The 13,745-nt window shown below is 41.1% G+C and overlaps 1 protein-coding gene across 5 annotated transcripts in view; it reads right to left on the bottom strand.

Moving 5' to 3' along the window:
* Positions 1–13,745, bottom strand: part of PAPOLG (poly(A) polymerase gamma) — a 47,805-nt gene that overhangs the window by 18,123 nt on the left and 15,937 nt on the right. For all 5 annotated transcript variants that reach the window (XM_075925530.1, XM_075925533.1, XM_075925529.1 and 2 more), the window contains 6 exons: positions 11,979–12,068; positions 2,930–3,068; positions 2,664–2,736; positions 2,464–2,584; positions 2,107–2,191; positions 287–340 (listed from right to left, as the gene is read on the bottom strand). In XM_075925530.1, the coding sequence (XP_075781645.1) occupies positions 287–340; positions 2,107–2,191; positions 2,464–2,584; positions 2,664–2,736; positions 2,930–3,068; positions 11,979–12,068 (562 nt within the window). The remainder of the gene's footprint in view (positions 1–286; positions 341–2,106; positions 2,192–2,463; positions 2,585–2,663; positions 2,737–2,929; positions 3,069–11,978; positions 12,069–13,745) is intronic.

Below are 13,745 nucleotides of genomic sequence, written 5' to 3'. Positions count from 1 at the left end.
CAAATAGCACTTTAACGGATACTGTTTCACCTTACTAGTGCTCACTGCTGCTTGTGGTGTTTTGAGAAACCATGTCACAACTACACTTATTTACCTTTTCCAAGAGAATTATAGAAAGCTTTTCCATATTTAGAATCCATACCTCGGAATTCCAAGCTGCATATTTTTTAAACAAAGGAGAGAGTTTGGTACTCTACCATTTTCCTCATTATATGAAGACAAGCCTACTGTAAGCTATGTTTTAAGTGATTTCCCCCCCCCCCCCCATATTTAAAAAAAACCTTACCATTCTAAATGATGCTCTTCGGTAGAAGCACTAGCAGTCAACACAATATAATGCCTGAAAAACAAATAGTTAGCCCCCGTCTGACAACTAAACTCTGATCCCAAATTCAGAGTAGAAAACTTAGTACAATAATTCCAAGACTTAGACAAACAGTCATGAATCATATTTTACCAAAGCTATGAAAATACGTAATTACCCATTGTAAATGTAACTGAAAACAGAATAAGTGATCCCATTTCACTGAACTCAAAACATACATGTGCAATTTACTCTTGCATTAGATCATTAATGTATTTTGTACCTTAATTGCTTAATCATCCATTGTCTAGCATTATACTACATTTTAACTAAGGTGCAATCCTATAACAATACAGTGTGAAAATTTAATTTCACCAAGCCAATGGAATATTTTAATTGTTCTAGAATGGCTCTTAGAAGAATTCCAGGTATGTACAGCCAATGCTTTCTTCCATTGGGACAGGCACCAATGTGTCTTGGACAGGGTGGGCAACATAGGTCTCTCAGGCAGACTGGATGCAGCCAAGACACCAGATCCGGCCCATGGAACACCCAGCTGAGACCCTCAGCCACTCAGCAGCCACTGTTTTAAGCACAGGGCTGCTCAATGTGCCCCTCTGCTCTAGAGGGAAGGGATGCTTGTGTGATCTTCCTGCCCCCAGCCCCGTCTTCAGCTCCTATTGGCTGGAAACAATCAGCCAATAGGAGCTGAGAGATTAGCTTGGGGGGAGAGGGACAGTGCAATCCGCTCCCCCCACCCAGGCCTGAGTGCCACATGGAGGGAGCAGCCTTCAGTTTTAAGCAATCTCGGGCCGCAGCAGGCAAGGTGCCCAGCCTGCCTTGAGGGTGCTGCAAGGCTGTTGGTCGGGAGATGCTTAGGTAAGTGCTTCCCAGACAAAGCTTGCCTCTGGCACCCCAACTCTCCCCCCCAGGTCACCCCCCAAACAATCTTCACTCCCCCTTGACCCAGGTCACAATGCCCTCCCAGACCCAATAACCCCTCCAATACCCTCCTTTCCCCAGGCCAGAATTCTCTCCTGCACCCATACTTTCTCTCAGACCCTACACTCCAATCCCCGACCCTGGTCACAACTCCTTCCTTCACCCAAACTCCCTCTGAGGTCTCACACTGTCTCCTGCACCCCAGTCCCTTACCCAATGCACTCTTCTGCACCCAACCTCCATCCTAGACCCTGCATCCCCTTCACAGAAACATGCAGCCCTTGACCACTTTCCAAAATCTTGGAGTGGCCCCCTCACCAAAAGTTAACAACTTCCCCGGGTCTAGCAGCATGCTGGAGTACAGACATTGCATGGCCCAATAGAACGAGTGTGGTTTAGGCAAGTAGAGTAGGTGTCCTACACACATGAAGCTCCAGGGTACACTCCATATGGATTTTTGTAGTGCTTCCCACGTCCACACTACTATTTTTTAGTTGTGCTTTATATGTTTAGGAAATATGGGGTAACAGTTCAGCTCTTTCAATTTACATGGAAATAGGCCTCTTTCAACTTCCTTTTCTTCAAGCTATTTTAAGCCACAAGTAGAGGTACTGAAAGCATTTCTGATATAAGTATAAAAGTTAGCGATTCCTTTACTGAAGAGTAGCCTGCATTTTACTTTTACTGGATTCTAATTCATTGGCTAAAATAGGGAAAAAGAAAATTAAGTCTCTACAGGCAAATGGCAAATTATAGCACCTAGTCACACCAACCAGGGAAATGAGTGATAGCGCACGCACACAAAATATTCCAGTGGCATTGTAATTCAAAATATTTTGGATGATGGATTTCATACATACTTGTACTTTTGAAAAAAGTTTGGTGGTTCAAGGAGTTTTGGCCAGTCTGATTTTCCTTGAAGAATTTCATCTGTGACAGCAAGACCTGTGTTTTGGGGTTTTTAATGAAAGAAAAAGTAAGTCTGCTATATTTTTGTAGACCATTAACCTGACTAGGTAAGCACATTAACATTTCTACCCAGCTTTTGCATACCACATCCTTTGATACCTTTATATGAGAAGGAGCTATATGAAAGCTAGGACTGTATGGCTAACATACATTTGTTTTATAAGGGAGAAAAACTGAGAATTTTTGCTTGGCATCTATTTACTTTGGCTTTTTATATATCACGTATGAAAAGGTTTGAAATAACGTACCTTGCTTGAACTCCTCTACCATTACTGCTCGTGTTGAAGTAGAAACGTTATATGTAGAGTTCTGCTGTGGATAAGCTGGCGTGATTATGGGCATTAGATGATATCTGTCGGATGGGTTTACCTGTGTCATTAGAATAGTTCCAGTTAATTTATAGTGCATTTAAGCATATATTAAGCAAGAAGATACATCATCTACATACCCTAGGATCCCAGACAGGCAAATTTAGATTGCTATCTTCAGGTTGTTTGAGCAACACAGGATTTGGCCATTCCCTACACAAGAGATGAAAAAATGACTATGGTGTCTAGTTTTATCCATATAAGTAAGCTTTCTTTAAAATTATATAAAATAAAGACAGTTTAGCCCAAATCTAGTCAAGTGTAGAACTAGCTTGACAAGACGGTGCTTTAGTTAACTTTGTTAATATTAGGGTTTTTTGGCACTATGAAAAATGTTTCTACTTACCATTTTGAAAAAATTAAGAAGAATTTGTGAACTAGAGTAGATGCCAATGCATTTGGATAAAGCTGACATGTTCTTGCTACCAGCATTGCCCAGGAAACACCACCAAGAAATCCCAGAACATTTGAATAAATACCACGTCCTAGAATAGATACATTTTAGCATTAGCTTTAATTCTTTCAGTGGGCAGGTATGTTACCTTCCAAACTTGAGAGTTCCAGAAGAGAACTCACAAAAGTGGTTACAATCCAGCCTTTACAGTTCACATGTTCTACTTATTCCTACTTACAAGCTTTAAAAAAAAAAAAAAAAAAAAAAAAAGGATACTTGATTCCAGTTTCTATTTCTCACAGTAAGGGATACTGAAGGCCCAAATGGACTTCCAGTTATGCAGAACCAGAATGCATTTTGGCTCTACTCATTTTGCACAGAGATCTGCACTTTTCTGAGCAGGTAAAGGGGAGCCGTTCAAATTTGTTATGAGCACAATCCCTTCCCGTTCAAAACTTGAGTGAAATCAAATCACATCACATGAATATAGACAAGATATTGAACAAAACGCACATATAAAACAGTTGACAGTGGATTTATAGCTTTAATCAATGAGCATTTTCATCAGTGTTTTCCACAGCGCCTCACTCAGACCCCAACCAGGCCAAGGAAAGAAAGCATTTTTAGACAGATTCAGCAACTATCTTCCTGACTTTACAGGATTCCAATGCCATCCAGGACCTGCTCAAAGCCTACATTGGATCAAAGTTTTGGCAGAGGCCTAGTAAGATTTTTTTCATGAAATGTTGTGAAAGTTTAGCTACTTTTGGATCAGCACTATCTGAGATCCCTCTATCAAGGCAGATTGATAAGAGAATTGCAGAAGTTTCTCAAGTTGACATATACAGTCTGATGCACATTACCACCCATGGCCTTTTTTATCCTAATCTTGGCATATTTTAAGACAACCAAGATCACAGGTATCTGATAATCCATTAAAAAAATGAAAACCATATCTTAGAGCCCCTCACATTATTCATCCACAAGGCAAAAATACTTAAGAGTAGCCACTATCACAAAGTAGCAACGTAATTCTAGAATAGCAAGAGTTCTCAAGTAATTATCCATTTGCACATTAGCCAGACTCAAACGGTTTTACTTTTAGAAGTCAGATAAGATTAAGTCTGTTCGTGTCAGTCATCCATCCAACAGGGTTTACTGCTCCCCAAGCTGCAATTTATTTCAATCTGCATAACATCCTGGGGACACACTTATGCTTTTATTTTGGGGGGGGGGGGAAACACACACACACACACACACACACACGTTACTTGCTTATAACCCAAGATCTGAGATGGCTTCTGCATATTGACTTTCATGATGTGCCATCTAATGGAGCTTTTTGGTAATACAGTGGGGAGTTCTCACATGCCCCTACTGATCCCTTCAGAGTTCAGGCATATTCCAAAGATGTGACTATAAAAGGAAGCATGGTGTTTTGGCACCTGCTCAGTTTTTCACATCTAGGACAGAGTGCAGTAATATTACATAATTAGGACTCAGAACAGGGAAAGATGGGTGGAGAGCATGAATATGCAGAATCCCTTGAAAGAACTCCAGTTACTTTCATTCCTTCTTTGAATGCCCTCTGCATATTCCCACTCCTAGGGCAGTTTGGTAAGCAACATTTGAACAAAAAGAATGGAGGGACACAAGGTTCTAATTAAACAGAAATTGAAGCACTGCCCTAACCAACTGAGTAGGCCGATTAAAAAAACATAACTCATCACTAAAAGCATAAAGTTTAGTGAAAATGTGAATTGAACTTCAAAAATGGCAGCTTTACAATGGGATCAGCTCTAACATAGCCTATGGAGGTAGGAACTGCTCTAGTAGTAAAGACTCACTGTTGGAGAGAAAAGATTCCTTATACTCTGTCAAACCAATCTATACAATGTCTACGTGAAGTTTGGGAAGAATCATTAACTCCTCAGTCATGGCTTGATAGTATAACAATGATTTTTTGCATCTAAATAATGCAATCCAGAGACACCATCAGCATAAAGAGGACAACTGATTTTCCCATATTCTACCACCGCAACCTCAGCCAGGCAAGAGCAATTTTCCAAGTCTTGATATATCCTTTTCACCACCTTTAGCAGTAAGTGGGAAGGAATGGAAGGTGTACAGTAAACTGGCCCCCACAGTAGAGACCAAAAGGCACCTATCACTGATTCAAGCCTACTCTTGAAGAAAAATACTGGGATTTTGTATTGAACCAGGTAGCAAAGATATCCATGTCCAGAAAGCCACAAAGGCTGGAAATGTTCCGAGTCTTATATAATCATTCATGCATCTGAGTCATCTCTGCTTGGCTTGCCCCTGAACTGCTTGAGAAGGCATGGACATACTGGGTTGCCAGCAAAGAGGTATCTAGGAAATTAAAAAATAAAGCTGGGAAGAAATGTGGAAAGGAATTTGTAAGGCTAGGGTAGAGACTGAAATATAGAATATTATTACTATAACTATGGCTATGAAACCATTAAGACAACACCCCACAAAACTGGCAACGTAAGTAACAAAAGAGTTAAAAGAACCAGCCAGACAGCAAGCACAGGAACAGAATAAAACACTGGAAACATCTGTAAGAAACATACCCCGGCCCCTAAAAAAGGAGGGAGAAATGCTGTCCCATTATAGATATTAGTGGTCAATAGCAGGCTTCAGGTAGCTACCCAGAGTCTGAATAATGGGGACAGAAATGGAAAAGGGTGCCCTAGCAAAAGACAGAACAGGGTCCACTGCTTTGCAACCACCACCACATGTTAAAAGCCAGGTTCTGATAAACGAAACTGTGACCTAGACTAGTGCTTGTTAGAATGGATCAGGTGCACAGAAGGAAAGAGTAGCAAATACTTTCACTGAACTGGAAAAATCAGATGAAGGGGGAGTGGGGAGAAATGGAACAGTTCACAGAGCACAGTGGACGACAGGAGTTGTGATTTGATCCCTGGGAAATTAATAAAAAAATTCAGAGTACAGATCCAATATTATGTAGGGTTAACGCCCAGAATTAAACCATTAACACATGTAGATGCCCAAAACAGAGTTAACTGCAGAAAAAAATGGCACTCTGCAATCCATTTGGCTTGTACACAAACATACACTGGAGGGAACCAATTCAGGTTCTACAAGAGAGCTTCTCAGTCAGGATAAGAGTCCAGAGTGCAGGTTCCCAGCTGATTTGATCCACAGTATCACACTCCATGTTCAGCTAAAAATACAACTTTCCTTTCTCAATATTTTTTACATATCCGTATATTTTCCTTTTATAGCCTGTCATTTTGCTGAACTTGCTACTGTTGTCTATCTTAAAACATCTGTAGAGTTTTATTTTTGGCTCAGATCTTGCTATCTTCCTAAATTGTTCTTAATCCCCATCCCTCTCCTCACTTCTGTTCTGTAAAAACTTTGTGGTTTTTAGAAAACAAAGATGTCTCCAAACAGTAAAGCAATTGAAAACAGAACAAAAAAGGGAAACAAGGTAAAAGTTTTATATCAATCCAGTAAGTTAAGTATTTCAACCCTTCAGGAATGCAACAGCTGGAATTACTCCCCCTTTAGTGAAGATATTGTTGTCAAGCAACAGAAATGCACACACTGCATGTAACCCTAACTAGTAACCAATATTTGAAACATGGGCACTAAAAAAAACAAAATAAAACCCCACCACTGCTGTATAGAAATAAGCTAGTTGAATATAAAGTAAGGCAAAATTCTGTGTTATTTATTATAACTGATATTTACTTAATGTATTTAAAGTTTTAAATAAGGTAATAACTTGTTCATTTGAATGTTTCAGTTTTATTTGTGTTTGCCTTATTTTGTATATTTATAAATAAAAACAAATTGCACCAGAATTCTAACTGCAAATTATCCTGTAGGTTATGTATGTTGTCCTGTGTTGTGTATTGTGTAATGTGATTACTTTATTATTTTTATTTTGTTTCAACAGGCTAATGTTACCACACTGATTTTAAAAGTGTGCTATCACACTATTGTAATATTATGCTTAAGGTATAACCACAACTTTTTACATTCAAAAAGGTCTCAGTTATAAAACATTTTTGCCTCAACAAATAATGCAATTGCAAAAAAAAAATTATATCTTTTCATAATTAGTCTTGTTTATTTTTTTGGTTTGAATTTATTTAATTCAAAGAAAAAAATGTAAGGATAAACCTCAACCTTAAGGTTAAGATCATAAAATGTAAATTTCTTGTTTGGGTTTTTATAAACTTGTTTTCATTTTTAAAATACATTTGTAAGAAGGACATAAAAATGTTTTAAAATAACCATTTATGCATAAAACTAACCAAAAAGTTTCAACAGGTTTCCACTCCTTCGGCTGCCAAAAGCAACAAAGCATCATGAAAGTTTCATACCTTCAGAGTATTTGCATAAACCTATATTTTAAATATATACTTGGTTTCATTTTATATATTTTTATTTTGTGATGGTAAGTTAAAGGGAGACAGAAGCTGTTAAAATTTGTGCTTAAATAGTTAAAGGTGAAATTGGAATCAACCAAATTAACAGTAATAAAAGCTTGGGTAAACATTGTGTTGAACACTTTTAGCAAGAGTTAGTAACAGGGGAATACAATACACCTAAAAATGTGAGGATCTATTTTAACATTTAATATAAAATAGTAATGCACCTCAAGTAAATGAATATATACACAATTGCAGAGATAAGAATGTTATAAAAAACTTCTTGGTTTTTACAATGTAATAGGAACCAAGTTAATCTATTAAATTTGGGTTACTAAAAAACCAGAGTAACGTAAAAAACAAAAGCCACCACACATTAGGTTATCTTAAACTATGTAAGATTGAATTCCACAGACCTAAGACACTGAAAGATATCACAACACACCAGAAGAGCTCAGTATATACAGTAAAGGAACCCAAGCACCAAGTAAAAGAACAAGTGATTTATATATTAGAGACTGGTCCAATACATCTCAATCTGACAATGTAATTGTCCCTTTATTGTAATCAGCTAGAAATTACTCTGCATTAATTTAAACTTGACTTCTGTTTAAGATCAGCTGTATTTGTGTTTTATTAATTTAGTAGAAGACTTACCTGGTCTTGCTTGAGTCTAATTTTTTTGTTTTTCTACAGTGAAGTCATTTCTCGGATTGTATGAAAGTTTTCCCTAATGGTACCTGTCAAGTCAGCAATGGAGCCCTTGGAGTGGTGCTGTTGTGGGTGGGTGAAAACTACATGCAATTTCTGACCCACCACTTGCTCTGTTCCTTCTGGCCAGAGTACTCTGATGAAGGGGAGGCAGGTGCAATTTGGAATGGACACAAGCAATACCTCAAAGAACAGTTACAAGAGGTCAGTGACCATTTTTCCCCTTAAGTTCTTGCTCATGTCTATTCCAGTAGGTGACTCCCAAGCAGTTTCCTTGGGAGGGAAGGGTCAGTGTTCACTTGGCTGCTGATTGCAAAATGCCAAATGCCGTGTTGTCCCTGGCTTACTGGGTGATGGCCTAGTGGGATGGGACATTATGAATTGAAGGCCACGTTGTTGCTTTGCAGAGGTTTTGGACATGGACATGAGTGAGGAAGGCCACAGATGATGGCCGAGCCCTTGTGGAATCTGCTGTCAGTGGTGGAGGTGACACATTTGTTAAGTCATAGCCCATCCAGATGCAGGATATAATCCATGATGAAATGTGCTGTGAAGAGAGAGTCCTCTCAGCAATGGCAATACAGAATTGTGATGATTTGTGAAATGGCTGTGCCTTCAATGTAGGATGCTGGGCACACCTAACATCTAGGGAATGAAGCATGTGTTGTCTGTTAGTAGTGTGGGGTTTAGGGAAGAATACTGGCTGAAGTATGTCCTGATTCAAATGAAACAGACACCCTTAGTCAGGAATGCAGGAGGACGCAGTGGGACCGTTGTCTCTGCAAACAATGGTATATGGAGGATTCAGACAGAAGTGCTCTTAGCTCAGCGACCCTTCTAGTTGATGTTACAGCTACTAGGAAAACAGTGATAAATAAAAAAGGAGAGAGAGGGCAGGTGGCCATAGATTCAAACCCAGGGGCCCATGAGCTTGGTCAGAACTAAGTTGAGGTCCAATTAGGGAACCATTTGTTGCATAGGCAGGCCATTGTGGGGCGGACGGGGGGGGGGGGGGGAGAAAGTCAGCCACTGATTTTCCCCCCTCCCCAAGGCCAAGTGGAAGGCATAGATAATCATAGCCAGATGTATCCTTATAGTCTATGTTGCTAGACTCTGTCCTTGGATGCTGACATCTCCCTTTTGCTGCTGTAACAACTCTTGTTTTTTGCTGAAAGTCCACTTGAGGAGAGGGATCCTCCTTCAGAAAGTGTACCAGGCCCTGAAGTGGGAAAGTGTTCTGAACGTCTGTTCCAAATGTTGAGGATCAGATTAGCTCTACAGACCTGACATCGATCCCTTGATCTGGCTTTTGAGCATGGACAGGGAAACTAGGCATCAGCCAGAATGCCCAAGGTAGTATAGGGCAATCTGACCACTTGATTCAATCTAGCATTCTCTTACAAAATGAACAGGACGTCACACTCAAACGGAGCATGGAAACAGCATTGTAAAGACAACTAATAGCTTGCTCCTGAATATCATAGTGAAATTATGCAGCTAAAGTTATGAACATAAGCTAGATTTGAAGTGCATTTACTAGGTAAGTCAGTTTCTTAATGATAAAGGAAAAGCGGATGCCTCTAGTCAGGTATTGTCACAGTTGACGGGCAATCACCTGTCAAGTGGTATTAATATGGAAGATCAACCTGCATGTTAGCAGACAGCATGGAACCTCTTTCACCAGACTTGTTGTCTCCTCTCTCAGTGGAAATGAACTTTAAGTACAAGCCTTAGGAAAATGCATTTTAAAGGATGACTCAACTGTTTAAGAAAAAAAAGGGGGGGCCCCCAAACACCCCATGTTGTCTTTCTCTAACCATCTCGCTTTCACCTAAGAGGAAAGAAGCAGGCTTTGGATTCTGGGAACAGGTTCTGGCCAGAATTCAGTCAATGTTACTGGAAACACATGGTAAAGGATGTCACCTCGAACCGAAATCTAGATTAAGTTTTAGTACTAGGAATCATTTTAACTTTAAGTGAATACAATTTAAACATCTTTGTTTTGAAATAAGTTTCATTTTTTAAATCAGTGTTGTTAGCTGTGCAGGTAACTCCATTTAAAGTAGAAAACTGCTTAATGGGTCAATGAACTTAATATTTGGACTGTCTAGGAGAGAGCTGGACAGTGTAGAACATGTGTTTGGGGAAAAGCTTTGGGACCATGAGAGTGTGGGGTCACTCTGAAAGTGTTAACCAATGCTGGAGGAAGACAGAGTGACTGATGTGTGGGTAACACACTAATACACAGAGCTCCTCAGGATATTACCTGCATGCTAGAAGTCTGAGAGGCCAAGGTAGTAGCTACAGCAGCAAAGCATTATGATGTACCCAAGTTAGCAGGGCAGCGGTGACAGTCCCCCAGCGTATTGCCTCCCACAACGTCAGAGGGTCTCAAGTATTTTGGAACCAAATTTGACATCTTAAGCTACCGAAGAGACTTAGCTGATTTGGAACTGGAGCATGATGTGGATGCCAACACCTTTACCACAGTAGTCTTCTTGGATTCAGAAGTACTCAGCCTATCCTGGCCTCCTTTCCTTTAGATCTCTTCAACATCTACAATTCCAGAGGGATGGCAGCCAAAGCCTCTGCAGTAAGAGGACTTAGAGTCTAACTAGTCTCTTTCCAGCCTGGAGGAGAAACAGTCTATAGTGCAAGGTGAAGAGAAAGTCCTTTCCCAAAGCATTTAAGATGTCTTGTATGGGTCTGCAAAGCCAGGCTTCTTGATCTTCAGATCTGCCATGGACACCTTTTGACACCAAGTCTGGCTGAATACCTGAACTATCCTAAATTTTAACTCATCAGTTAATATTGTCAGATAATCTTAAAAAACCCATCAAGGCACTTAAATATGAATCCAAGAAATCCAGAAGTCCACATCATCTGCTTGCTGAAGTTGGATGGTGACAGAGGTAGCCTCTGAATCTACTCAAAGGCTACGTCTACATTGCAGGCTTCTTGCGCAAGAGTTCTTGTGCAAAAGGTCTTCCACAAGAGCACATCCACACTGCCATGTGCTTTTGCACAAGAGCATCCATGGCAGTGTGGATGCTCTCTTGCGCAAGAAAGCTCTGATGGCCATTTTAGCCATAGTGGTTTCTTGCGCAAGAAAATCTTGTTGCCTGTCTACACTGTCTTCTTGTTGAAGAGCTCTTGCTCAAGAGGGCTTATTCCTCGTGGGGAGAGAATAACTCTTCTGGAAGAAGCCCTGTTTTCCGACGTTGTACTTTAAATTTACTTGCGCAATAACTCATGTGCAGTGTAGACACCCGACAAGTTATCATGCAAGAATAGCTGTTCTTGCACAAAAAGCCTGCAGTGTAGCTGTAGCCAAACAGTGGGATCAGAGATAGGACAAGTTTAGGAGCACTAACCAGAAGATTCCATTGTCCAAACTGCTCTGGTTGGCACTAAGTGAAAATATGAAGCTGACACTCAAAGAAGAATGCTATTTAAGTTTTGATAATTCATTGTGCAAATAGACATGAAAAAGTAGAGGGCTATGTGAAGAGGTGATGTTTGGCAGGTCTCATTACAAATACACACAATCATTTAAGCTACTTTGAACCCCAGAGAGACAGTCGCCTCTCCTAAACAGTGTAGTCATGCATAGAAGGTCTGTTTAATTCACAGTATGGCTGAATAAAATTTTGTTTTGAAATAAAAGAGAATAGTTCTTATTCAGGATCACATATATGGCTAGTTTGGCATTTTAAACAGATTCCTGAGTTATACCATGTGATATACATTCCTCAAGATTAGATATGTTACTCTTGGCCTTGAACTATCTAAACTTTTCATGAACTTTTTAAGAACAATTAAACTTTGGGTAGAGATCAAGAATGACTGTTACTCACGTTTTGCCCACAATTTAATTGCTCTAAGAGTTAGCCTGAAGTTCTCCTTGTGTGGAACTAAATGCAGAATTTCATCAGTAACTCTGCAACCTGCAAGGGAGATTTAAATGGCAAATTTAAACTCAGACTTTACTAATTAACCACTGTTTTGTCTATGTGAAAGAGTTTCTAAAGTCAGCATTGAATAATATACATGAAGTTATTTTAAATATGTTTGCAGGCTACTAACATGTCCTCTGGTATGCATTCACATATCTTGAGAACATCACAGGCTTTTAGATTTTAGACCACAGTTACAATCAAACAAGTGAAAGGCCATTTGGCATGAAGTCCAGGGGAGGAGAGGGGGAAGGAGGAGGATCCACAACACGAGTTAGTCAATTTTAAAAGCCCCACACAGTTAGAACTCAGGATTGCTGCTCAAAGAGGTTAAGCTTGACGTATCCTTTCTTTGAAGTACTTCATAGCAAGAGTTTACTTTCATGGGCATTACTTCATGTGAAGTACTTTAGCTATTTATATACAGCAGCACTGGAATACAGCTTCTCCTGAAGTGAAAGAGGTAACAAATTGACATAAGTACAGCAAAACAAGGAGCAGGAAAATATTAGATATGGTCAGACATTTGCCCTACTCACTAAGGAGTCCAATATCCAAAACTTACAATCTTAATCTATCCAGTTTCTTTCCATTACTGTGGTATCTAAACATCTCAGATCTCATCCAATAAAGTGTACAGAATAATATTATGGACTACGGGCTATAATGGCAAGGACAAAGGAGGGTCAGGGCACAACAGGGAGGCAAGATCAAATCAGTATCTTAGATGCCTATACAGGCAGTCCCCAACTTACGTGGATCCGACTTATGTCGGATCCGCACTTACGAACGGGGCTTTTCTCGCCCCGGAGCTCGTGAGCGGTGGGACCGCCCAGAGCGCAGCGGTCCTGCCACCTCGTCCTCTGGGGTGAGAAAAGCTGCTCCGAGTCTCCCTGGTGTGCTGGGGGGGGGGGGGGACTCCCCAGCACAGCAGGGAGACCCAAGCAAAGCCGCACAGGCGGTGGGACCCCGCTGCCCGTGCGCCTTTGCTCCTTTCGCCCGGAGCAAAGGCGCACGGGTGGCGGGGTCCCCCGCCTCTGCGGCTTTGCTCGGGTCTCCCTGCTGTGCTGGGGGGGGGGGGACTCCCCCCAGCACAGCAGGGAGACAGGAGCAAAGCCGCAGAGGCAGCGGGACCTCTGCGCCTCCGCGGCTTTGCTCAGGTCTCCCTGGTCTGCTGGGGGGGGGAGGCAGGGGGCGCAGCTAGTGCCCCCCCCCCCCCCAGCAGACCAGGCTTTTGTTGCGCGACGCCTGGGGTAGAGCAGCTGGGGTGCTGCCGGGTTGGTCCTGCGGGGACCTACCCGGCAGTGCCCCAGCTGTTCTGTCCCAGGAGTCCAGACTCAGCCGCTGTTGAAACTGATCAGCAGCTGATTCCAGGAAGCCAGGGGCAGAGCAACTCTGCCTAGGGCTTCCTGTAGTCAACCTCTGATCAGTTTCAGCAGCGGCTGAATCTGGAGCCAGTTCCGACTTATGTACAAATTCAACTTAAGAACAAACCTATAGTCCCTATCTTGTACATAACCCGGGGACTGCCTGTATACAAATGCGAGAAGTATGGGTAATAAGCAGGAAGAACTGGAATTGCTAACAAATATATACAACTATGATATCATTGGTATTACAGAAACCTGGTGAGATGGGACGCATGATTGGAATGTTGGTATGGAAGGG

This window comes from Pelodiscus sinensis, chromosome 3, assembly GCF_049634645.1.
Source record: "Pelodiscus sinensis isolate JC-2024 chromosome 3, ASM4963464v1, whole genome shotgun sequence".
NCBI lineage: Eukaryota > Metazoa > Chordata > Testudines > Trionychidae > Pelodiscus > Pelodiscus sinensis.
This window is presented reverse-complemented; position numbering and strand designations above follow the sequence as displayed.